Source organism: Gopherus evgoodei, chromosome 8 (assembly GCF_007399415.2).
Source record: "Gopherus evgoodei ecotype Sinaloan lineage chromosome 8, rGopEvg1_v1.p, whole genome shotgun sequence".
NCBI lineage: Eukaryota > Metazoa > Chordata > Testudines > Testudinidae > Gopherus > Gopherus evgoodei.
Window position 1 is genome coordinate 92,253,511 of NC_044329.1, and position 27,825 is coordinate 92,281,335.

At 43.7% G+C, this 27,825-nt stretch overlaps 1 protein-coding gene across 12 annotated transcripts in view; it reads right to left on the minus strand.

The window, feature by feature from the left end:
- Window positions 1-27,825, minus strand: part of LRRC7 (leucine rich repeat containing 7) — a 369,343-nt gene that overhangs the window by 256,870 nt on the left and 84,648 nt on the right. For 4 of the 12 annotated variants that reach the window (XM_030571824.1, XM_030571822.1, XM_030571826.1 and 1 more), the window contains exon 2: window positions 26,738-26,812. The exons of 7 other annotated variants lie outside the window; for them this stretch is intronic. In XM_030571824.1, coding sequence (XP_030427684.1) covers window position 26,738 — 1 coding nt within the window. In that variant the 5' untranslated portion in view covers window positions 26,739-26,812. Of the gene's footprint in view, window positions 1-26,707; window positions 26,813-27,825 lie in introns of all 12 variants that reach the window. One more of the 12 variants, XM_030571825.1, reaches the window with a different exon arrangement.

A 27,825-nucleotide genomic window follows, 5' to 3' on the forward strand; every position in this document is an offset into this window, starting at 1 on the left:
ATTTCTTCCTATCACAGGAAAGACGCTTTAGAGAATATCTAAATATTTCAGTGATTTACACCACAGTTTTTCTACATTATCCTTACTAAAGGAAAACTATGCCCATTTTGCTGAGTTCATTTTAATCTGAAAGTTTCAGAGATCATAGGAAGCAATGAAAACACTGAAGCACGTTTTGAAAATTAAGTTTTTAATTACAACCAACAACGATGAATTACCCAAGACAGATACTTTGCTTAAAAAACAATTATTTGTGACAAGGACAGCACGGGAGACCAATGTAAGCAGACAAACTTATTTCTATAGTGAGTAACTAACATGTTGTCTTGGCAATTTATTACATATATACGTTGCCTTTGCCAGGAATAGATACTTCATAGATGTCTAAATAAACAAACATTAAGGCATGTTAGAAATAAGTTTGTTTGCTTACACTGGTCCCCCATGCTGTCCTTGTCACAACTAATTGTTTATTAAGCAAAGTATCCCCATATCAAAGCAAAGTAACCCCACATCCAGACATCATATAGTCCTCAGCCCACTCCTTTCCCAAAATGTTGTCCTGACTTATAACAAGATGGCCTGCCCCGTTAGGGGCCTGCACACCCATGGCTGTTCAACTATTTAATTAACCCTGCGCTGCTAAACCAGTGCTGGGTGTAGGATTTAAAAAGAGAGGAAACCTGGAAGTTTGGAACTGGCTGAGGAAGAGAGCAGTTGAGCTGTATTATGGCTGGAGAACTAAGTTGTTGTAAACATTTACAAAGCTACCTCATTATCATCCTTCAAATCCCTCCTTATAACTTTTCTTTGCTGTGATGCCAACTTTTTTCTTTTTTTTTTTTTACAATTGCTAGACTGCAAATGTGCTGAGGCCACTACCTATCATGCTGACTAATATTTTCTCACTGTTTCCCTGTACTCCCCTGTCTATATCCATGTGTTGTCTTTTGTCCCGTGCAGCAGAACCTCAGAGTTACAACCACCTCGAGAATGGAGATTGTTCATAACTCCAAAATATTTGTAATCTAAACAAAACCTTATGGTTGTTCTTTTAAAAGTTTACAACTGAACACTGATTTAACACAGCTTTGAAACTTTACTATGCAGAGGAAAAATGCTGCTTTTAACCATCTTAATTTAAAATGCAATAAGCACAGAAACAGTTTCCCTACCTTGTCAAATATTTTTTTAAATCTCTTTTATTTATTTATTTGCTTGTGTTTAACACAGTACTGTACAGTATTAATTTTTTTGTCTGGTCTCTGCTGCCTGATTGTGTACTTTGGGTTCCAAATGATTTGTATGCCTGACCAATCAGTTCATGATTCTCATGTTCATAACTCTGAGATTCTATTGTACTTGGATTGTAATCCCTTTGGAGCAGGATCTGTCCTTTACTCTGTGTTTGAACAGCGACTAGTACAACTGTGGTTCTGGTCCCTGACTAGGGTTCCTAGGTTCTATGGTAATACAAATAATAATAATAATATAAAAACATTTAAGTGATATTAAACACTATGTACTTGATCCTATCATCTAATATTCTGGTATTTGTGACAGACAAATCATCAAAGACAATTGTGTCAAGGTACAAAAATGATGCACAAGTGCAAGCCTAATTTATGTGTACAATTCTCACAACTGTGCATGCAAACTGGGTATTCATATATTCAAATGCACAGTTAGGCATCTAAGTAGTCATTTTTGTCCTCAAAATAACTGGTACCTGCAAACACATGGATTATAATGTCTTATAAAATTACCTGTGTTGTGCTTCTTCTGGATTTCACAGAGCATGCAATGGTTCTCTCCTATATATTGCTGGGCAGGATTAAGCCACAAGATGTTAACAATCCCTTTACTCACAAATAATTAAAGAACTGCTACTGGAGTTTTAAAATAGAGATGTTCCACACCGAGCCCCCCGATTTGAAAGTCCCCAAAACTTTGGGTAATTTCACATCTGAACTTGAAATATCTTCACATTAGAGAAAAGTTCCTCTCATGACAGGAAAAATCATTGTAAAATCTATATTTTCTTGAGGGAGAATTGAGGCTACGTCTATAATTGTAGCTGGGGATGTGATTTCCAGCTTGAGTAGACATACTCATGCTAACTCTCACTGAGGTAGTGCGCTAAAAATAGTACTGTAGCTGCATTGGTGCATAGTCCATGAGTATGTACTCAGAGATGGTAGTTCCTGCCACTGTTGCTCATGCTATTGCCACTACACTACTATTTTTAGCACACTAGATCAATGAGAATTAGCTCAAGTATGTCTGTCTGTTTAAGCTGGGAATTTCACCCCAACTCCAAGTGTATATGTAGCCTGAGAGATGTGACTCTCTCATGTGGATTTGTAGAGGCATTTCAACAGATTATTTTCCTTTTCTCTAAATATATTAACCATTCCACTTAAAATCAAGCAAGTTTCAAATTCTAAGAAAAAGGAATATCTTAGGCTAATCACCTACGGAAGAGCCAGCTAAAGAAATATCACAAGTCATATGGCAGGAAAAAGAGTTGATATCACTATTGGCCTATAAAGTAAACATATACATAATGTCCTTTGCAAACCAAAATTATTGTCTTCAGGAAATCACAATATAAGATTATACCTCAAAACTTGAAAAAACCCACCAACATAGCCATTTTTATTGAATATGTACCTTAGCTTTTTAAACATACAAGCTCCATTTTCAATTAAGTTAATGAAACAAAGAGGACCCAAAAAGTCACGCCCCCAAAATAAGATGAATCCGTTATTGGATTCCTTCCACATATAGTTACACCAAGAAATTCACAAAATGAGCATAGCAATGAGTTTTAATTTTATTACTATACAGTCATACCACATAGTACTGAGGAATGACTTGTTTTGATTCATTTTTGCTTCACTCAGTAAACCTACAGACAGCATATTTCAGTTTTCTTGCTTTTTACAGCCCTGTTTTCCCATGAACATATGTTTCACCATTTTGCATTTTTCGTCTTTCACTATTTAAGCAGTTCTTGCCACCCTCAATTTCCCTAGCAATTTTGGGATAAATTAAGAAGAGCATCACTGGCCAAAAAAAAATAATCTTTTTTCCTTTATAGAGATTGCTATGTCTTTTATTTGCATGCATCATCAATCATCAACCCATTGTGGAAGCTGCTGGGAGCTACCGTTTCCTATTATGCTGGTCAGTTTAGTATGAGAACTGTAAAATTTCCAGGATACATTAGCTGTCCATTTTACTACCTGCAAAATGCCTGGAAGGTCTCAAAGTAATAACAACCACTATAAAAGAGAACAGGGAATTAGAAACCGAACCACCACCTTTGGTTGCCTGAGATGCATCTATATTGCCACTATAGGGCTCTATGGGATCACTATTAAAGTAGGGCAATTGTCTATGTCATTAAGGCAGAAAAATGTCCCTTCAGCTGTTTATGAAATTGAACTCTACATTAAGAAAAATGCATGGACATTATTGTCAGCTTAGATTAGTCATTTAAAATGCCAGCCCTGTATTCTGCACCCTGGGACACTCATCAAAAATAGGTCTACTGATTTCCTTTGCTATGCAACGAGAGCAGGAAATGTGCTGGGGGACACCTCAGAGAGGAACGTTGGCTATGTAGCATGCTCCCTCTTCATGCATAACTTCCAGCAGCACCTCCACACCAACAATGCATGGTTTAACAGGGACATGTTCAGCCACTGGCGGTGTGGAAAGAAAAAGACAGGGAGGTAGGTTGTAAAATAAAGTGTGTGCATGCACACTGAGGGAGAGGACAAGTGGTTTAACTTACAACCTCCTATTGGTTGCTTTTCCAGCAATGTGCCTCTTCCATTCACACTCCACTCCATCATCTGTCCTTATATTACCTCTCTGAATACCAAATTAATCAAGTTATACTACCATTTATTTCTGACCAATTTAGATATATACATTTTATCACCATTTACACCACTACACCATTTACACCAGTGACATACATCTGTTTACCCCAGGTTTGCAATTTGGCTGAATGGGCCAAATTCAACTCAGGTGAAACACTCCAGTGGTGTTATATCAATCATGAATTTACCCCGCTCTGATGGAAAGAATGAATTCTCACTAATCTTATTATGATCATCTTTGCAGCTATGGAAAAAGCACAGAATAAATACAGTCAGTCACATAAAATCACCAGAGTTAATTAGGCTAGGCAAAATTCAATTTTTGTATAATTTTGACCAATTTATTTTTAAACATTTTAAAAGATTTATTTATTTAAATGTTCACAATTGTGCAAATTATGGAGTATAGGCTTTTTCATTTTGATCAATTTAAATGTTCACTGCTGTGGGAAATTATGGGGGGGTCAGACAATAATTAATGATGATAGACATTGCAATTCAAAAACAAGCTTCATAACCATTAAAACACAAATTGTCAAATCACATGTCAAAATATACAAAGTAAATATCCATAAATCAACTGATTTATCAAGTAGCATTTTTCTTACTTTGTCTATCTATAAATTTTTATCATCATCGATGGAAATATTTTTTGTTGTGTTGTGCATATGCTGAAATTGATGTTTACCAACATTTACTGATAAAAATCTAATCTTTCCAAGCCTAAAAATGATGACTTCTGAAATCTGTGAACCCAATGGCAAGGAGTCTAAAAGAGTCATTTTCACCGAAGGCTGCAGGAATTAAGTTCATTTCCCATTCATGGGATACAAAAAGTGATCCTGAGTATTCAAAATAGCAACTTGCTTATTAATCTAACTTTAAAATAGTTATTGTTTTTCCCACCAGCAGAGACCCCATACCTACATTTTCTTAAATATCATGCTCCTTCTCATAATTAATCTGTTCAAATGGTGTTTAAATCAATCCAGATGCTGTTCTTATGGTACAAACATTCAGTTTTTTCTCACAGCTGAGCTATCAAATGCTGAGATTTAGAATATTGGAATGTCAAGCTTTTTAAAAGGTCCAGGAATTTGTAGAGTATAATCAATCCTTCTATGCCCAATTATGCAGTCTCTCTTAGCCTTATCTTTGGTGACAACTTTTGTCATTTTCATCATGGGTTGGACTTACCAACCAAAGTTGATGTCTAGTTATCCAGTTGAGAAATACAGTAGTTGCCTGATGTGGTAGGTCAACTGGCCTTTTAGTAACTACTGTTTCCAGGATAATTCTGGAAGATACAGTCTTGCTTGTACTTCTTCTCCCAGCAAGTATGAGTCCTTTTTGCTTCTACAGTATTTCCATTGCTCATTGGTGTTTTTGTCCAGGGGTCACAATTTTAATTGCTAAATTATCCACTCTTATTAAATATACGGCCCTTCCCTTGTCTCAGCTCATTTAGATGACCAGGCATTCTTCAGCTAGAGATTGCACATAACTAGACCAAGATACTTCCCTTAAGCAATTACCATAAATACTAAAAGTCAGAGTAATTTCTTGCTGTATGAAACAAGACAGAGAAGTACACAGACAAACCACAGAGTAAGATTTCAGCATCCACCCACTTGCTTAATTCTTAGGTATAAGAAAACTGAGATGGCCCGCTGGCATCCACTCATAAATACACACAAACTTCTGGAGTAGTACTGTCTACTCTGGTGACAGTAATTCCAGATGTTTATCAAAGTCAACGTTACTCTTTCAAATATAGCCCTTGATGATAACTATAATTGTTAACGGAAACTGACAGAATATGAAATTTGCTGTACTCAATCTATAAGTCCTCTTATGAATACTTTTCCTGAACTATGTGTTCACTGTTATTATTTATTTGTATTACCTTAGTGCCTAGGACTAGGAGCCCTAGTTATGGATCAAGACCTCATTGTGCTAGGCAATGTACAAGAGATAGAACAAAAAGATGATCCCTACCCAAAAGAGCTTACATTCTAAGATACTGTTTACACTGGTGGTGGCATGTAGGATATGTGTTCCTACCTGCCAGAGTAAAAAGCAGGCTGCATCCATGTTACTGAGCATAGCTACATGCAGCAATGAATGACACTGGCAGCAGGAGCTGCCGGAGCTGCAGCCTTTCACTGTGGCAGGGCAAAACTCCAGCCGCAGGACACAACACCGTAAAAACAGAGAGTTGAGTCGGGTATATACCCTAAAATTCTGGCACGTCTTTAGTTGCCTAAGCAGTGCCTTATTGTGCACACTCTTATTTATACCCAACAGAGACAGGCAGATGAGAAAACAGGAAAACAACGAGATGCTATCGACCACCAGCAACCTCACCATTGTCAACTTTGAGGACCCTCTGGAGAAAGAGTTTGAAGGAGGGATTTGAAGGAGGATAATGATGCAGCTTTGTGGATGTTTATGGGAATCTCCTTCCAAGTTGGGATGTGAGGGCAGTATGGGAGAAAGCACCAAATTATAGTTAGTGTCAACGACTATACTTGAAAGAATAACATTGGCTTTAATAAAGAAGCTAAGGGACAAATGTCAAGAAGAGCATGGTTTACAGTGTCTAAGGCATCTAGAAAGGTCTTGAAAATGTGACCTATGTGGAAAGATTGAAATAAATGGGTTTGAATAGCTTGAGGAAGAGAAGACTTGGGGGACATTGCTACAATCTTCAAGTACATAAAAGGTTGTTATAACTAGCATGATGGTAAGTTGTTCCCTTATGCACTGCAGACAGGACAAGAAGTAATGGGCTTAAATTGCAGAAAGGGAGATTTAGTTTAGATGCTAGGAAAAACTTCCTAACCATAAGGAAGTTAAGCTCCGGAAAAAGATACCAAGGGAGGATGTGAAATCTCCATCATTGGAGGATTTTAAGAACAGGTTAGGCCAGGGATCAGCAACCTTCGGCATGCGGCCTGTTAGGAAAATCCACTGGCAGGCTGGGATGGTTTGTTTACCTGCAGTGTCCCCAGGATCGGCCGATCGCAGCTCCCACTGGCCACGGTTCGCCATTCCACACCGGGAAGCGGTGTGGGCCAAGAGATGTGATGGCCACTGCTTCCTGCAGCCCCCATTGGCCTGGAACAGCAAACTGCGGCCAGTGGGAGCTGCGATCGGCCAAACCTGCAGACGCTGTAGGTAAACAAACCGTCCCAGCCCACCAGCAGATCTCCCTGATGGGCCGTGTGCCAAATGTTGCCGATCTCTGGGTTAGACAAACACCTGACAAGGATGGTCTAAATAATACTTAGTCCTGCCTCACTGCAGAGGAATGGACACTAGAGGAACTATCAAGGTCCCTCTAGTCCTACATTTCTATGATTGTATGACAACTTAAGGAAGGTGAGAATGTAGTACTGGTTCTGAGCTTCAGCTAGGAAAAGATCATGAGAGACTTTGGTGACAGTGGCTTCAGTGGTGTGAAAGGGGTAGAAACCACATAGGAGAGGATCTAGAATGGAACTGGAGGAGAGGAACTCCAGACAGTGACTGTACACAAGGCATTCAAGGAGCTTAGTGATAAAAAGGAAAAGGGAGATGGGGACTATGGACAAAGACCAGTTTTTAAAGATGAGAGATACTAAATATGCTTGTATCATAAGGTGAAAAGCCAAACAGTGGGAGATTAAGGAGAAGAGTAAGGGAGGGAATGACTGTGGGTTGCAAGGGAAATCAGCAGATGGGATGGGGTCTTTGGGGCTGAGGAAAGCAGACAAAATGTTTGCATTTGTGACAGGAAAGAGGAGGAGAGAGTTGTAGTGGGGGAAGAAGGAAGAATGAAAAGAAGGTAAGTAGAGAGGAGAGAGAAGTTCACGTAATATTTTGTCAATTTTCTCTTGGAAGAAATCAGCGAGAGAAGTGGAGGCAGGAGATGGGGAGGATTTCAGGAGTGAATCAAAGGTGAGAGCTTCATCTTGAAGATGTCACACAGGGGGACTGGCCCCAACTGGTCAGCTGTCCCCAGTTAGGTTTAAAGGAGAGCACGCTGAGCCTAGAGCAGAGTGAGACCTAGTGAGTGAAGCAGGAGCAGCAGGAAGACTGCCAGAGTCACCTGGGGTGGGGAAGCTGTGGGAATCTGCTAGAGGACAAAAGCCTCCAAAGAGAAAGCCTGGCATGAGGGTGCTCAGTGAGCAGAGCATGGAAGATTTCTGCAAGAAGCCCTGAAGCAGGAAGGACAGAGTTAAAGGGCATAGTGCCACAGGAGCTGTAACCCAGAATGGGCTGAGGAATTGATTCTGTTAGTTTTACTTATGTTGGGAAAATAAAACTGAGTGGAAAGACACTGGGTGTGGCTGTGGCTCCTTTTGTGTGCTGGGGAGAAGGCCAGCTAGTTACAATGTCATATTACTTCAGTTGCAATTCGGGCTGTCAAGCAATTAAAATTAATACTGATTAATCATGCTGTTAAACAATAACAGAATACCACTTATTTAAAATATTTTTGAATGCTTTTTACATTTTCAAATATATTGATTTCAATTACAACACAGAATACAAAGTATACAGTGCTCACTTTATATTATTATTATTAGGGCTGTCAATTAATTGCAGTTAACCCACACAATCAACAAAAAAAATTAATCACACTTAGAACAAAAATACCAATTGAAATTTATTAAATATTTTTGGATGTTCTTCTACATTTTCAATATTGACTTCAATTACAATACAGAGTGCAGAGTGCTCATTTTATGTTGTTATTTTTTATTACAAATATATGCACTGTAAAAAAAGATAAACAAAAGAAAGAGTATTTTTCAATTCACCTCATACAAGTACCGATGTGCAATTTCTTTATCATGAAAGTGTAACTTACAAACGTAGATTTTTTTTTGGTTACATAATTGCACTAAAAAACAACACAGTGTAAAACTTTAGAGCCTACAAGTCCACTCAGTCCTTATTCTGCCAGTCACTAAAACAAACAAGCTTGTTTACATTGACAGGAGAGACTGTTGCTCGCTTCTTATTTACAACATCACCTGAAAGTGAGAACAAGCGTTCATATGGCACTTTTGTAGCCAGCACTGCAAGGTATTTACATGCCAGTTATGCTAAACATTCATATGCGCCTTCATGCACTGGCCACTATTCCAGAGGACATACTTCCATGCTGACGACGCTCATTAAAATAATAATCAATCAATCACATTTGTGACTGTACTCCTTGGGGGGAGAATTGTACGTCTCCTGCTCTGTTTTATCCACATTCTGCATATATTTCAAGTTATAGCCGTCTCAAATGATGACCGAGCACACGTTCATTTTAAGAACACTTTCACAGCAGATTTGGCAAAACCCGAAGAAAGTACTGATGTGAAATTTCTAAAAATAGCTACAGCACTCGACCCAAGGTTTAAGAATCTGATGTGTCATCCAAAATCTGAGAGGGAAGAGATGTGGAGCATGCTTTTAGAAGTCTTAAAGGACCAACACTCTGATGCAGAAACTACAGAACCCAAACCACTAAAAAGAAAAATCAATCTTCTGCTGGTGGCATCTGACTCAGATGACGGAAATGAACATGCATCACTCCGCACTGCTTTGGATCGTTATCAGACAGAACCCATCATCAGCATGGAAGCATGTCCTCTGGAATGGTCTTTGAAGCACGAAGGGGCATATCAATCTTAGCGCATCTGACACGTAAATATCTTGCAATGCCAGCTACACCAGTGCCATGTGAACTCCAGTTCTCACTTTCAGGTGACACTGTAAACAAGAAGAAAAGACGGTTACTCACCTTTGTAACTGTTGTTCTTCGAGATGTGTTGCTCATATCCATTCCAGGTAGGTGTACGCGCCGCGCGTGCACGTCTGCTGGAAACTTTTTTACCCTAGCAACTCCAGTGGGCTGGCAGGTCGCCCCCTAGAGTGGCGCCACCATGGCACTCGATATATACCCCTGCCGGCCCGCCCGCTCCTCAGTTCCTTCTTGCCGGCTACTCTGACAGTGGGGAAGGAGGGCGGGTGTGGAATGGATATGAGCAACACATCTCGAAGAACAACAGTTACAAAGGTGAGTAACCGTCTTTTCTTCTTCGAGTGATTGCTCATATCCATTCCAGGTAGGTGATTCCCAAGCCTTACCTAGGCGGTGGGTTCGGAGTGAGAGGTTGCGGCCTGGAGTACTGCAGAGCCAAAGGCCGCATCATCTCTGGACTGCTGTACCAGGGCGTAATGGGAAGCGAATGTATGGATCGATGACCAGGTCGCCGCCCTACAAATCTCTTGTATTGGCACGCGGGCGAGGAAAGCCAGCGATGACGCCTGCGCTCTGGTGGAGTGAGCAGTCACATGGCCCGTCGGAACTTGGGCCAGGTCGTAGCAGGTCCTGATACAGGACGTAACCCATGAAGATAACCTCTGGGAGGAAATCGGTAGCCCCTTGACCCGGTCCGCAACTGCCATAAATAACTGAGGGGACTTGCAGAAGCGTTTGGTTCTATCCACATAAAATGCTAGAGCCCGTCGGACATCTAGCGAATGTAGCTGCTGCTCCCTGCGGGACGAATGGGGCTCGGGGAAGAAGACTGGGAGGAAATCTCTTGGTTGACATGGAAAGCTGAGACCACCTTGGGAAGAAAGGCAGGGTGAGGCCTCAGCTGTACCTTGTCTCTGTGGAAGACGGTATATGGTGGGTCCACCGTGAGGGCCCTCAGCTCTGACACTCGTCTAGCTGAGGTAATGGCCACCAGGAAGGCGGTCTTCCACAAGAGGTGGACCAGGGAGCAGGAAGCTAATGGCTCGAATGGAGGACCCATGAGTCGAGTTAGGACCAGGTTGAGGTCCCATGAAGGGGCCGGAGGGCGAATTTGTGGATAAAGCCGCTCCAGCCCCTTCAGGAATCTCGCCACCATAGGGTGAGAGAAGACGGAACATCCGTCTACTCCGGGATGAAACGCGGAGATGGCGGCTAGGTGGACTCGGAGGGATGACAATGCCAGACCCTGGGCCTTAAGGGACCAGATATGGTCCAAGAGAGTGGTGACGGAAGTCTCCATAGGGCGAAAAGCTTTCTCTGAACACCAGCAGCAGAAATGCTTCCACTTAGCTGTGTAAGTCGCTCTGGTGGAAGGCTTTCTGCTGCCCAAGAGAACCTTGTGAACCGGGGTGGAACATCGCAACTTGGCGTCTGTCAACCACGCAGGAGCCATGCTGTAAGGTGCAGAGACTGAAGGTCCGGGTGACAGAGCCTGCCGTGGTCCTGAGTGATCAGGTCCCGATGCAGGGGCAGGTTAACTGGGTTGGTCACCGAGAGGTCCAGCAGCATGGGGTACCAGTGCTGCCTGGCCCATGCTTGAGCTATGAGAATCACCTGGGCTCTGTCCCTGCGGACCTTGATGAGAACCCTGTGAATCAGCGGAATGGGCGGGAAAGCATAACACAGGTGGGCTGTCCATGGGATCAGGAATGCATCCGCTAGAGACCCCGGCTCCCGACCCTGGAAGGAGCAGAATGTTCGACACTTCCTGTTCACCCTGGACGCGAAGAGGTCCATCCGGGGACGACCCCACCTCTGGAAGAGTGAGAGGGCGACGTCCGGACGGAGGGACCACTCGTGTGAACGGAAGGATCTGCTCAGCCGATCCTCTAGGGTGTTCCGCGCTCCCGGGAGATAGGAGGCGGAAAGGTGAATAGAATGGGCTATGCAAAACTCCCAGAGACGTACTGCCTCGAGACAGAGGGGAGAGGACCTGGTGCCGCCCTGCTTGTTGATGTAAAACATAGTCGTCGTGTTGTCGGTGAACACCGCAACACAACGACCTTGAAGGAGATGGACGAATGCTTGACAAGCAAGGCGGACCGCTCTCAGCTCTCGCACATTGATGTGGAGGTTGATCTCCTCTGGAGTCCATAAGCCCTGAGTTCTCTGGGTGCCGCAGTGAGCCCCCCAGCCCAGATCGGAGGCGTCCGGGGTCAGGGATGCCGAAGGTTGGGGCGGATGGAACGGGAGCCCCGCACAGACTACGGATTGGTCCAGCCACCAGCGAAGAGAGTCTAGTTCCCTCTGAGGGACGGTGACGACTGTGTCCAACGACTGTCTGGCCGGCTGATACTGTGCAAGGAGCCAGGATTGAAGAGGCCTCATGCGGAGTCGGGCATGTGCCGTTACAAACGTGCTGGCTGCCATGTGGCCTAGGAGGGCCAGACATGTCCGTATTGAGGTCAACGGGGCCACTCGCAACCGTAGAATGATGCCCGACAATGACTGGAACCTGGGCAAGGGCAACAAGGTCCTGGCTAGGGCAGAGTCTAGAACGGCCCCGATAAACTCTATCCACTGCGTGGGGAGTAGAGTAGACTTGTCCATGTTGATTACGAGGCCCAAGGCCGCAAAGAGGGTGCTGATCCTGTCTACATGGTCGCGGACCTGCAAGTCCGACGTGCCTCGGATCAGCCAGTCGTCCAAGTAGGGGAAGACGTGAATGCGGCAACGCCGAAGGTGTGCGACGACGACTGCCATGCATTTTGTAAATACTCTTGGGGCCGTGGAGAGGCCAAACGGAAGGACCGCAAACTGGAAATGTCGGCAGTCGGCTACAAAGCGGAGGAAACGCCTGTGTTGGGGGGCAATAGAGATGTGAAAGTAGGCGTCCTGCATATCGAGGGCGGCGTACCAGTCTCCGGGATCCAGAGATGGGATAATGGTTCCAAGGGATACCATGCGGAACTTCAACTTCACGATATACTTGTTGAGTTCCCGCAGGTCGAGGATGGGCCTGAGGCCGCCCTTGGATTTGGGGATTAGAAAGTAGCGGGAATAAAACCCCTTGCCCTTCTCGTTGTCCGGCACCGCCTCTATGGCTCCCTTGGCAAGGAGCGCGTGCACTTCCTGACGGAGGAATTGCTCGTGAGAGGGGTCCCTGAAGAGGGACGGGGATGGTGGATGGGAGGGAGGGGGCGAAGAAAACTGCAGGCGATAACCAGCCTGCACCGTACGCAAGACCCAACGGTCCGACGTTATACGGGTCCACGCCGGGAGGAAAAAGGAAAGGCGGTTGGAAAACTGCGGGGAGGGATCCGGAGGGGAAACTGGTACTGCGCCCTCGGCGCACCTTCAAAATGAAGGCTTAGGCCCTGGAGGGGCCTTGGTGGAGTCTTGGTTCTGCCCCGTTTGTCCACCGGACTGTCTGCGGCGGTTGTTCCTGCCACGGCGCCTCGAAGGGTCCTGTCTCGGGCAGAACGGAGGATATGGCCGCCGTTGCTGCTGCTGATTTTGCTGCCTGAATGGCCTGCGTTGCGTCGCCGGCGTATGCATGCCCAGCGACCTTATGATGACTCTATTATCCTTCAGATTTTTGAGTCTAGGGTCTGTTTTATCTGAGAACAGCCCCTGGCCTTCGAAGGGGAGGTCCTGGATCGTGTGCTGGAGCTCCGACGGAAGGCCAGAGACCTGCAGCCAAGAGATCCGGCGCATCGTGAGCCCCGAAGCTAGGGTCCGAGCGGCCGAGTCGGCAGCATCAAGGGAGGCCTGTAGCGATGTTCTAGCTAGTTTCTTGCCCTCGACCAGGATGGTGGAAAATTCCTGGCGTGCCTCCTGGGGCAAGAGCTCTGTAAACTTCTCAGCCGCTATCCAGGTATTGAAGGAGTATCGGCTGAGGAGGGCCTGCTGGTTGGATACCCGGAGCTGCAGCGCCCCAGCTGAATAGACTTTTCTGCCCAGGAGGTCCATCCGCCTCGTCTCCTTTGACTTGGGCAATGGGGCCTCTTGCCCGTGGCGCTCCCTATCGTTCACTGACTGGACCACCAACGAGCAGGGGGTCAGGTGAACGTACAAGTACTCGTATCCCTTAGAGGGGGCCATGTACTTACGCTCCACCCCTCAAGCGGTCGGAGGGATGGAGGCCGGTGACTGCCAGATGTTAGTGGCATTAGTCTGGATGGTTTTAATGAAAGGTAGGGCCACTCTGGTGGGTGCATCTGCTGAAAGGATGCTCACCACCGGGTCCTCAACTTCCGACACCTCCTCCGCTTGTAAGTTTAGGTTCTGTGCCACTCGGCGGAGGAGGTCTTGGTGCGCCCTCAAATCCAGTGGAGGGGGACTGGAGGACGAGGTACCCGCCACTGCCTCATCCGGAGATGAGGATGAGGACACCCCTGGTACCAAAGCGTCCATGGGGGGATCCGTGAGGGGCTGCTCCTCTACTTCCGGAGGGAGCTCTGGGTCCCGGTGAGTCCCCTCTGTTTCCGGGGAGGGAGGAGGTCGAGACACTGTCGCCTCCGGAGGTCTGCGCTCCGTTACAGGGCGGGGGGTAACATGTTGCGGACCTTGGGTCTGGGAGTATGCCCATGGGGTCCAGAACCCCCACTGTGGAGGCCCTCGTTCTTGTGATGGATCTTGGAACAGGGCCTCATGTCTGCCCTGTGCCAGGGCATAGGCACTATCCATGTGGGACGAGACTGACGGCTCCCTAGAAGGCCAGGGAGGCGCTGAGCTTGGATAGTATACAGCTCCATGCGCCGTGACTGATGTTCCCCTCGGTGCCGAGGCTCGGTGCCGTGACTGACCTCGGTACCGGGATTGGGACCGAGAACGGCGTGATGCTCTGTGCCTCGAGCCCGACCGGGATCGGGAGCGATGTCGGTGCTGGGAGCGGTACCGTGATCTTCATAGAGTACGGTGCCGGGACGGCAGCGGAGACCGGGACCTACCACCAGCGCGGTGCCGGGAGGTCGACCGGGTTCGGGACCTGCCATCGGTTAGGTGCCGGGAGGTCGACCGTGGAGCCGAACGCCGAGGCGATCGGCTCCTGGAATCTTGGTGCCGGTGGTGAGATGAGCCCAATCGGGACCGTGCGGATGGTGATCAGTGCCGTGAGTACGACCGGTACCGTCTGGGCGACCGGTGCCGGGACTCCAAGCGGCGCACCGAGCGAGAGCGTTCACGTCTCCGGGGTGATCGGTGCCGGGACTCGGGAGACGGCGCTCAGAGCATCGGCTTGCCCGTGGAAGTTAAGCGTCCCAGGGGTGCCGGCTGAGGCTGAGCTGGCTCTGTCAGCGCGATTAAGTCCTGAGCCGAAGCGAAAGTCTCCGGCGTCGATAGGACCCTGAGCTCAACCACCGATCTCATGTGGGAGCTAGGTGGGGCTGGACTCGACAGACCTTCCGGGCCCGGAGTCGACAGCGGTCCTGCAGGCGGTGCCGCGGCTAAGGTAGGAGCCGGGCGGTCCCCTCGGGCCTGCCTTGATGGTGTCGCAGACGCCGAGGGACGTAGATCTGCTCCCTGTGCCGGAAATGGTCGGTGCCGGGGAGTCTTGCCGGTGCCGGTGCGGTCCGGTGCCAGTGTAGAGCCGGCCGACTGCATTGCCGGTGCCGGAGACAGAGCCACTTCCATCAGGAGAGCGCGGAGTCTTTGGTCTCTCTCCTTTTTAGTGTGAGGCTTAAAGGCCTTGCAAATGCGGCACTTGTCACTAATATGCGATTCCCCTAGGCATTTGAGGCACGCGTCATGGGGATCGCTCATGGGCATCGGCTTCTTGCACGCCAAGCACTGCTTGAAACCTGGCGAGCCAGGCATGGGCCCGGCCGTGTGCCGGGGAGGGCAACGGCCCACCCGCCGGACTATCTACACTTAACTATTAACAACACTTAACTAAGAACTATCTACAAGTTAAACGACAATCAGGAGAGCTAGGGACGTGGAGGTCAGCAAGCCGCACTCCACAGTTCCAGCAACCGACACGGCGGTAAGAAGGAACTGAGGAGCGGGCAGGCCGGCAGGGGTATATATCGAGTGCCATGGTGGCGCCACTCTAGGGGGCGACCTGCCGGCCCACTGGAGTTGCTAGGGTAAAAAAGTTTCCGGCAGACGTACACGCGCGGTGCGTACACCTACCTTGAATGGATGTGAGCAATCACTCGAAGAAGAAGGTAGCATTATCTCCTGCAAATTGTAAGCAAACTTGCTTGTCTGAGTGATTGGCTGATCAAGAAGGAGGACTGAGTGGACTTGTAGGCTCTAAAGCTTTACATTGTTTTATTTCTGAATGCAGGTTTTTCTGTACATAATTCTACACTTATACATTCAACTTTCATGATAAAAAGATTAGTGGGCCATTTGCTCCCTCTCTTAACTGCAGAGGTAGATGAGGAATGTACAGGGAGGGACACAGAATGGGTGGAGCCTTAAGAGTACACCCCAACTCACTGACTACTCCAGCTAAGCCAACGTGGGGGTACTGTAAATTTGTCCTGTTCATAGGTCACCTTCCTCTTAGTAAGGCAGGGTTCTGAACTGCAGGGGCTGCAGTCAACTCCAAGTTTTGGGTGTTTTGTAATTATGTAATGTACAAATAAAAACAACAGAAGTGTTAAATACAATTGCTCCATACCCTATTAAGAATAGCACCACACGGTATAGATATATTTAAGAGCAATCAAAGAATTTCACAGCGATTCCAGATACCTTAACTACACATATAAACCCACTAAGGAAAGACAGCTGGAAACCTCCACCAGGAGCAAGGTTTGGGGGAAATGTGGAGGAACCATGGAAGTTTTTGAAACAGAAATCCTTGTTGCATGTGATTGAAGTGGATGCAGATAAAATGAATAGTACCAGCCAGTGAATTGGCCTTATTATTGACTGTAGTTGGTGCAGAGGCACTAGATATATTTAATACTTTTGTAAAGAAATGTCTAATGAACTGTTACTAAATTTATATTAAATAATCTTACAGAAGTAGATGTTATAAGAAAATGTAAAAGGGAACTTTTCTGCTTTCTGTGTTTCTTGTTGACACAGGTTTCAAAGATTGTAAAAAAAGGAGAAAGCTTGTTTGTGTCTTTATCTACAGTAGATCCTCAGTCTGTGCAGATAACAGGGCGAAGCAACCAGACAAAAGTGTGAATTACTAGCTAGATGTAGAGCTCCCTAGTAAAACAGACTACGGAGGACTAGCCAGCAACTCCGAGGACACAAAAAGATAACTGAGATAATAATAGAACAGTTGTAAGAAATAATGAATATATGAAAGCAGTGGTTTAAAAAGAGAGAGAAGGAATATCAATTTGAGTTTTAGCAGGATAAGTAAAAGTGTATTCAAAATATATTTAGAATGAAATATTTGTAGATGGGGTAGCTTTAATAATTTGTATTTGCGTGATGTTATGAAACTAGGTATGAAAGGATATGTTTAGCAAAGTGGGGGAGGGTGGGAAGCAAGGCAGAACTTACACCAGATCAAACCAGCACGGATCTGACAATGATAGAAACAGCCTTCATGCACCCCTGGACTGAGTAATTGATTGCTATATCCCAGGGGTCGGCAACCTTTCCGAAGTGGTGTGCCAAGTCTTCATTTATTCACTCTAATTTAAGGTTTTGCGTGCCAGTAATACATTTAAACATCTTTATAAGGTTTCTTTCTATAAGTCTATAATATATAACTAAACTATTGTTGTATGTAAATAAAATTTGTAAAATGTGTAAGAAGCTTCATTTAAAATTACATTAAAATGCAGAGCCCCCCACAGGGCTCAGGCAGTGTGAGTGCCACTGAAAATCGGCTCGCGTGCCTCCTGCGTCACGCATGCCATAGGTTCCCCACCCCTGCTGTATCCTGTTCGATCTGCTTTACTTATGCTTTATGCTTGATTAAGATGGTAATATATTGTCCTAAAGTTTCCTTATCAAAGATTTAAATTAGTTAAGCTTAGTAACTGGTGTGGACAGCGCTTTTCACCCAAGAGTTCCCTGCTCTCATCTGTGAATAGAGTCTGCACAATATGTGAGCCTGGAAAGAATGGAAACTTTGAGAAACTCCTTTTCCACACAAGAGTGCAACTCCCACAGGGATGGGTAGGTGAACACAGCATTGTCAGCTAAGCAGAGTATGGATATTGGCTGCTCAGATTTCAATGAACTCCTTGCCACTGAATCCACATCAGGGACCGAATGTGAAATTCTCAATTTCAGCCTGAATGAGAAAAAATAAAATTTGGACACAGTTTGGCATGAAGCCCATTTCTCCTTCTCATCAAGGGAAGCAGATGATATAACAACACCCTGAAAGCTATTTTGCTGCTTCTAAAGGAGGGACTAGAGATCACCTACCAGACAGTTGGGAATAGACATAACTTCAGAAGGAGCAATAAGGAGCATTAAAGAATATTCCAAAGCAGTCAAAGCTAGAACCATATTTGCAGCACTGTTTCTATACACATGGTTCAGTTTACAGTAAAATGTCAGTTTAAGAATTAGGTGCAGTACTACTACATTGGAGAGACCAAGACTAGGGCTTTGAAGCATACATATATGCAGTTTCACAGTCTTATTTTTTTTAAATTATTATTAAAATAGAAGGATGTGTGGAATAGCTGCTTTTATGTAAGGATGAGTTTATCTGCAAAGAGCAATGGTCATCCTCCATTTTGGAAGGCAGAGTTCTGGACCATGGGTTGCAATCAACACCAGGACTTAGTTGCTGTTGTGTTAGCTATGTAAACATTTAATTAAAGTTATTTTGTTGTTAAATGGAAGACCTCTAGGGCCTACTGAAAAAGAGTACCACGAATTATCTTCCTAGAAAATTTTAAATTGTAGCTGGTACATGTTTGCATAATGCCCATTTTCAGACTAGATAGGCATTTTAAAAAAAATCCTTAAGACAGACTATAATGTCAGCAGAACTCACTTTATGGTTTAAATCTGGATGATGATAATAAATAATAATAATAATAATAATAATAATAATACTTTTCAATCAAAACTTCAGATGAATGACCTTATTAAGAAACAAACACTCAGGTATGTTTAAAAGGGCTCTTAACCTGACTAATAAAAGATTTGAAAAATCCATTGTTCTCTCACCTTAATCAAATTAAGCCTTTATCTTTTCTCAAATTCACCATTAAGGTAGCTTGTTTTTAATCTTATCTTTTCAGTCTTATGTTAATCTGTTCATAATTTTAGAGTTTAGAAATAAGGTATTGAACATGTTCATTAGTGACTTTAAAAAGTTACATGCCATATTGCAATTTATTATACTAACAGCATATTACATAATATATTATGTAAACATATTTTGCTTCTTTATATTAAGTTTCCTCAAATTGAAAATGGGGTCAAACTCCCAGTGTGAATTCTTTTAAAGTTATACCGTTACTACTACTGGTGAAATCTAGCTGAATCTTCCATGCATGTCCCTTTTAGTTATGCAGGGAAGGTGGCCTTGTGAAAGAGGTGAAAAGTGGGTTCTACTGTGTCAGTATATGTAGGAGATACATGAGAAAGTTTGCACTCAGTTATGAGAATCAAGAAAGATGTGCAGAATATACATCTTTTCACCAGAGTTCCCTTCCCCTTTGACATCATGGCTAGCTCTGCCATGCTTGCATTTGCTTCCTCTCTCTGCTTCTTAAACTGAAGGTTTTACACCATTGCCTCCTTTTTGTCAGTCATTATATTTAACTGTTCTTTCTAATCACAGAAAGAGTGCAAGGGCAAGTTTACAGGTTATCAGTTTTTATTTATTTAATGATCATTGGAAATTTGGGATGATAATTTGGAAAACAAAAATAAATTTTAGCAGATGAGAATCAGGAGCAGCTACTATATAGTCCAGGTAATTGTTTATAGTCACATAATAGCCATTTACAAACTTTTAAAATAAAGAGCTAGGCAGAATTTCCTTACTTAAAAGGAATGTAAAAAGTTGTACACTCCTGTCAATTCCAGGCAGCAAAGGGCTTTCAAATACTTCCCCGCCTCTGTCACAATGAGTAATCCACAAATTAACAACAGATGGCTTGAGAGGCAAAAGTGAAATGTTAGGTCCTCCTCCCTCTGCTGGGGTGGCAGAACGGGGACTGGACACTATGGTGCCATTACAGTGACTCTCTTTGTTATCATGCTATGAGCTTCTGCTGCAGGACACAAGCGTAGGGCACAGATTGAGTGCCCTATACTCTAGCTATCCTGAGCTGCTGGATCAGCCATGGGGAGCCATTTGCAGCTATTGTAATTTAGAGCATTAAGTTACAGCTTAAAGAGGCTAAGGCTGCTCTAAACTATGCCAGGGACTGGGACTATACAGAACTGGCCTCAGGTTTGCGGAGGCCTAAACAGCTCCTTTGTACTCCCTCCTCTCTTTAGCTGTAACCAGGAAAATCGGACGCTTAGATCTGAAACACATAAATTCCTGGGCCTCAATTCTCCTTCCACTTATACTGACGTAACTTCATTGACTAGTGGAGTTACTCCAGATTTACACCCAAGTTAGAAAATAATATGGCCGCTGGTTTCACTAAAAAAAATATTTTTGTAGCTCACATATCAAACTCTGCAGGCAGTCAGGTAGAGAAACAAGTAGTCAGAAAGGGAATCTTAAAACATTTAAAGTTTAGTAATTTTTTTTCATCCACACTGGATGCAATTACCTCAAAATGCAAATATTTTATAGGCAACTAGAAAAATACCTCCTCTGATATTTCTTTCTTGAAAATTTTGCACTTTGTACACTTTGCATATGGCTAATTAAAAGGAAGACACAAGTATCTCTAAGTTGGTGATTGGTCCAAATGCCAACTGACAAGAATTAACATGGCCAGTGCTATTCATGTTCTAAGTATGTATATACATACTTCATTCATTACTTGTGTTTTAGGGAACAATACAATAATAAATAACGTATTAATGAAAAGTTAGTGTGTTTGACATACCAGAAAAAAAGACAGCTGTTTTAATATTACAAAGCTGTACAGTTGCCCTACTTACACTCTGAGTACCTATGGCAGACTCACTTTTTTAGTCTATTCATTGTCCTAACTACTCCTTACTATTTCCTATGCTCAACATTGCTCAGGGAGTAAAAATAAAAAAGGGTACCATTATTCCCTTTAAATTTGAATCCTGTATTCCTGTGTGAACACACAGACACAATCTACAGACAAACAGGCCAATTCTGCTGAAATTAATGGACCTACTGCAGATTTACACTGGTGTAAATGAAAGCTGATTCTTCCAATATTTAAAAAGCTCTTACCCTGAATTTTAGAAGGGAGATGGTTCTGCTTAGGGGCATTGGCTGATTTCTTTTTCATTTATAATAAAGGACTTCATGCTTAGCCTACATGTACAGTCATCCTCTCAGTGGGAGCTGTCTAAATTTTTTTTGAAGGAACAAGAGAATGTAAGTGAATCAACAGAAGCGTTGGCAGCTGAGATATCAGTTTCAGATGAGAGAAGATAAGTTATTTTCTTCCCTTAACGTTTCATCCTACTGTTCAAAAAAAAAATCAGTGAAAACAACAGTGCCCTATAAAACCTGGTATAATTATGACGACTTATTTGTACTGCGTCAGCAAACTCATTGCAGCAGGCAATATAATTTAAAACACGATGCATCAAGTAGGCATAACAGAAATGGAGGGAGTGGGAAACTGAAAATAAGGGCAAAAGTAACCAGAAAGAATAAAAAGTTCTTGTTAGTAAGAGAAACATATGCAGCGTACTTGTAACTGTGTCAGTCCCAGAATATTAGAGCAACAAGGTGCGTGAAGTAATATTTTTTACTGAACCAAGTCTGTTGGCGAGATAGAGCGAGAGAAGCTTGAAAGTCTCACCAACTTAAGTTGGTCCAATAAAAGATATTACCTCACCCACCTTGTCTTTAACCAAAGAAAAAATTGTTTTGGTTAAAAAAAGATATTAACGTTATTAGTAATCCTTACTGGTCACATGCCTGGTCTTTATCCACTGGCAATTTACTGTGAGCATCATAGTAAAAATGGGTCTTAAGGGAGGATTTGAAAAATGACAGAATAGAATGCAGAAGACATTTCATGTGTAAGAATTACATGCCAGAAAGTGTGAAGGTGGTTATGGGAAAGGTTGGCGAATACGGCAATAGAAGATGGCATCTCATCTGAAATCTCAATCCATCTTATTATAATTTTAAAGGAGCAACAAAAAAGGGCTTAAATCAAAGTTTGATTTCCCTTCAAGGCCCTTTTATCGTGAAAAGCAGTTGATCTCATAATATAGCAGAACCTCAAAGATAGGAACACCAGAATTACGGACTGACCAGTCAACTGGACACCAGGTGAAAAGTAACCAATCAGGCAGCAGCAGAGACATCAAAAACTGTACGGGTCCTATACCGCATCTTAAAGGTAGGCACATCTGGGTTACCCCAGGGCACCCACTTACAACTAGGAATTGAAGATGCTGAGTTTTGCAGGCAAAGCTGTGAGCCCCTGCTGCCAATCCAAGGCAGACAGCGCAGGAACAGCATTAGATCCTAGTATCAGAGGGTAGCCGTGTTAGTCTGGATCTGTAAAAGCAGCAAAGAATCCTGTGGCACCTTATAGACTAACAGACGTTTTGGAGCATGAGCTTTCGTGGGTAAGCCATGAGTGTTGTTTTCATCTCCTCTCCACAGACCGGTGGGGTGGTACTGTTCTCCTGCCCACCCTTGGGGTTGCACTGTTTTCACCACCATCCCCCCTTCCACCCTGCAAGGAAGCTGCCTACCTGCCTTCGGAACCTGGCCCGGAGTGTTAACTGCTGGAATCAGAGCTGCGTTATGTTCAGTTACAGACAACTTCCATTCCTGAGGTGTCCATAACTCTAGGTTCTATTGTACTGAGTGCTTGTCTACATTCACAGCACGGGAGAGCTTCTCCCATTGGGTATAGATATTCCATCTCCCTGAGAGGCAGTAGCTAGAAGCCCTCCCATCAATACATTGCTCTCTACATTGGGAGTTCAGTCAGTATAACTGCGTCGCTCATGAGTGTTTTAACCTATACTATACAGATTTCACGGAGGAGACCAGCAAATGGATTCTAAACCAAAAGGGAGTTGCAAGGGGATCACAAGGTTATTTTAGGGGAGTTGCTTCTGTGCTGCCTTCAGGTCTGGGCGGCAGGAGAGTCGTGGCTGTTGGCTGGGTGCCTAGCTCTGAAATCAGCACTCTGCCAGCAGCAGCACAGAAGTAAGGGTGGCAATACCGTACAATTCCACTCTTAGTTCTGTGCTGCTGCCTTAACTGGGCAACTGGAGAGTGGCGGCTGCAGACTGAGGGCTCAGCTCTGCAGGCAGCAGTGCAGAAATAATGGTGGTAATACCATACCGTGCATCTTTACTTCTGTGCAACTACTGGTGGTGGCTCTACCTTCAGAGCTGGGCTCCTGGCCAGCAGCTACTTTTCTCCAGCTGTCCAGATCTGAAGGCAGAGCAGTCACCAGCAGCAGCGCAGAAGTAAGAGTAACAGTACCACAACCCTCTATAATAACCTTGCAACCTCCCCACAACTCCTTCTGGGGTCAGAACCCTTACAGTTATAACATCATGAAATTTCAGATTTAAATAGCTGAAATCATGAAATTTATGATTTTTAAAATCCTACAACTGTGAAATTGACCAAAATGGACCATGAATTTGGAAGGGTCCTACACGTCTAATAGTACATTTATATTTCACATTATACACAGTCATCAATATTTCTTTAGATATATTTTGATAAAAAGTCACACACAAACACACCCACGTGCATACCCTACAAGTTACAGTGTAGAGCAGGGATGGGCAAACTACGGCCCGCAGGCCGGATCCAGCCCATCAGGGCTTTGGATCTAGCCTGTGGGACTGGCACCCTTGTGGCGCCACGGGGCTAAGGCAGGCTGCCTGCCTGCCCTGGCTGCTCCTGGAAGCGTCTGGCACCAGGGCCCTGCGGCCCCAAGGAAAGGTGGGGGGAGGGAGTGCCAGCAGAGGGCTCCGCGCACTGCCCTCGCCTGCAGGCACTGCCACCGCAGCTCCCATTGGCCAGGGATGGGGAACCACAACCAATGGGAACTTCGGGGGCGGTAGCACTGCGGGACCCCACACCCTGAACTCCTCCTCCAACCCCCTGCCTCACCCCTCCTGCATTCCAACCCCTTGCCCTGATCACGCTGCCTGAACCCCTCCTGCATGCCAATCCCTTGAGCCCCCTGCCACACCCCTCCTGCAACACAACCCCCTGCCGAGCCCCCAACCCCCTGCCCTGAGCTCTCATCACACCCCGCACCCCTCCTGCATCCCAAACCCCTGCCATTAGCTCCCAACCCGCTGCCACGAGCCCCCCATACTCCATCCTCGTCCCTGTACCCCAACCCCCTGCCCTGAGCCCCCTCCCACACTCCGTACCCCCAGCCCTGAGCCCCTCATACATCCCACACTCCTCCTGCACCCCTTGCTCTTGCCCTGAGCCCCTTCCTGCACACTGCACCCCCCACTCCCACACCCCACACTCCCTCCCGCACCCCAACCACCTGCCCCAGCCCTACATTCATGGCCCTGCATGCAGTTTCCCCACCCAGATGTGGCCTTCAGGCCAAAAAGTTTGCCCACCCCAGTGTAGTGGCAGATCCTTGTTCCTATCCCGAGACCTACAGACATTGTAACTCACAAGATTAAGGCCTAAATTATTTCACAGGTTCCCTGGATTCCTCCTCCACTTTCAGAAGGAGAAGGATGCCCATGATATTTCATCTTTCTTATTTTGTTTCTCCAATTATAAACAATTTCATCTGATCCAAGATAAAGTATACAGATAAATGGTAAAATAACTAAATCTACATCAATAAATTAATCTATATAGTTGCAGGTTGAATTTGTATTGCTTCTTAAAATGAACTGTCATATTCTGCATATTAAACAGAATAGCTTATATAAAAACTCATGATAAGCTCAGCGTAGCTGGTGCAAATTGCCCTAGCTCTGTTAGATCTGGCCCTAAGGCTGAGGAATAGCAGGCTTGATTACGCACTGCCTCACACTTTGTGTGTAGTCATTTACTCTTGTGCAAAATGAATGAAAAAGGGATATAAACCCTATATAAGCAGGATATTAGTGTTTACATCCACTTTGCATAAATGTAATAACAGCTCTGGGCCTGATTCACAAATGAATTAATTACTCCAGTTTTAGGCTCGTTCTAGCCATTGGAGTTACATCAATCTAAACCTGAAGTAATGCAATGGGGAATCAGGTCCATAAGGTGCAAAGCAGTGTAAAGTGTGGCCATATCGTCTTAAATGTTGATAGGCAAGCCTAAAAATGCAATTCCATTCTCAATTGCAAAAGCAACTGTCAAAGTTCTGCTAAGAGCAATACAGGTCAGATATTGCCTAACTTACACTGAGATACGAGTGGAGTTAACTATATCCAAGAGGCTGTTCATTCCCTCTTCTGAATTAAGTGGAATTACCCAATGCCACTGAATTCAGTGGAGCAGAATTTCACCCTGATGTCAGGTTCACTGGGCAAGGCCTAACTATGAAGTGTGATGATGGTGGCAGCAGTTCCCTCAATACAGGACATCTGACTTGTTGATGGAGCCTAACTAAAAAGTCCAGGCGTGGAATTAGGAGAACTTAATGTTTTATTCTAAAAAAAGGAAGTACCTCACTGGGAGCAGATTATACAGCTTCAGTTACATTTCATAGACATGAAACTGGTTCGACAAACTAGGGTAAATCAGCAGAACTTCACTAACTGCAGTAGGCTATGCCGATTTACAACAGCTGAGAATCTGGCCCAGTCTCTTTATATAGCCGTCATTAAAATTGCTGTATAAATAAGCCAAGACATATTTCCAAAGTTAATCTGATTTTTCAAGCCTATATAGAAGTTTACCACTAGAGGAATTCCCTTTGCGAAACAAGGTGTGTTGAACAACTTTAATACTAAAAATGCAGTATGCATATTTTGACATCTGACACAAAAGTTTCCACTGTATCTAGAGTTTATGTTTGAGTATAAAACTTTATCATATTTTCTTAGATCACCCATTTTTCACAGTTTGGATTACAGGACATTTGAACTACAGCTATTTGGCCAAATTCATCCATGGGCTAATTCTACAAATTCTTCAAGTTTTTGAAAATTAGAAACTTTAAGATGAGGTAAAGACATACCGATGCTGCCACTTAAGATAATTATCACAGCACACAGATCACATTTCAGAAAGAAAAAAAATATAATTGCACGAAAAATAAGTCTAAACATATTACCAGGATCCAATAAAGATAACTGAAAAGGTTTTTCTGACAAACTGTTACATATTCTTGCTTATTGTTCAATGAGGCAGTTTCCTAATTCTCTTATTCCTACTCATCTAAATGTCATATGTTCTCTAATAACCCCTCATATCTCACTCCTTGAAAATGTCATGAAGTAATGATAAAAATAAAGCAAATCCTTTTAATATGTTGGTATTGTTTGTCTGCACTGAGATTTATTAAAGCTTAACCTTTCAAAATATATTTAATGTTTACTAGCCAAGTGAAAAAAGCACATCTTTGCAAAATGAGCATTTGTGGACATTTCAGAGGTGGTCCTGTTGGTATTTATGTACTTAAAGATATTTCTTACTCTCTTCCACAAAATATGTCTTCTCAGATCTGATCTGAGAAATAGTAATTGATACAGAGAAAAAATTTAATCTCAGTTATACAGATATAAACCTGGGAATAGCTCCAATGACTTGAGTGGATTTAACTGGGTTTAAACAGTAAGAAAGAGTAAAATTAAGATTAAAATAAGCAGCGATGTCTTGAAAGAAGTTGAAACTTAACATTCTGCAACACAGAAAAAGACACGTCATATATTATATAGCACTAAAATGATGTTATCAATTCATTTATTAAAATTAATCATTAATGTTTTCTCCCCTCTGTTTAAATATTAAAATGATAATGTTTATCAAGCACAGTTTATCAAGCACCATTTCAGAATTAAACAGGTATGACTGCAAAAATATTGTTAATTTTCAAATAAATACTTGTGAAGAGCAAAATAATGCAGTATCTACTTGCTAATAGTTCCTGTAGCTGCAGATGTCTAGGTAGCGATCATTTTGACTCAAGGTTTTTCACGTAGTGCGTTCCTTTAAAAAAAAAAAAAAAGTAAATTTTAATTAGTCATGTTTAAAAAGGCCCCATGTGAGTATAACTAGGTCAGAATTTGTGCTGAAAAGAATACTGTGAAAGAACCTGCTCGCCTGTTAGGTTACATGCATCACTGTTTCACCAAGGCTACTCAGTCTAAACCAGCAAACTTGGGGGGAAGGGCAGGAATGTGGGTTGGGAGGAAGATATTTTCTAAAAAAAATGGGAACACTGATGGCCAAATCTCAAATTCAGTGCAAAATTGTTCAATTAGCAATCTTTTCCTCAGCTTTCTGTAAGGCCCACGATCTAGTGTGTTACACTCTTGTCTCGCCCATCCACTCCAAACTCCTATGCCATGACAACTGAGAAGAGAGAAGATGGAATATTTAAAGTGCTGGGCATGTGTATGAAAGGAGTTGGAAAAATGGCAGGAACAGTACTGCCAACCTCCAGAATCCAAAAAAAACATAAGCCTGGCTTAAAATATTATGAGAAAGGAAGGGGGGGAGAGGGTTTAAAAAGTTTCCAGTTTTGAAAAAAAGCTGGTTTTGTTTTCTTTTTTTCCCATTAGAAAAATATTAAGAAAATTTCAAAAATTAAACTTTACACAAAAATACACTGTTTCTTAAAAAGAAAAAAAAAAGAAGAAATTAATTCCTAAGAAAAAAGTTCTGAAAGAAAAAAATCAACCCTGTTTAGTTAGCATTTTGGCAGCTTCTTTGGTTTGGTAACATGCCACTACCTGAATTTCTGGGCATGCAGATTCCACATGTGAACAGAGAATTCCAGGAATTCTGACTTCTGGTTTTAAATTTTCCAATGCAACATTTTGTGAGAAAATGCCATTTCACTGAAATCAACTTTCCAAGTTGATTTTAATTAAATTCCATTTAGAAAAAAAACGAACAAGGCATTCTGATAAGGTTGAAATATTCTGTTTCAACCATAGAGAGACAAAGTGGGTGAGGTAATATCTTTTATTGGTCACCCACCATGTCTCTCTAATATC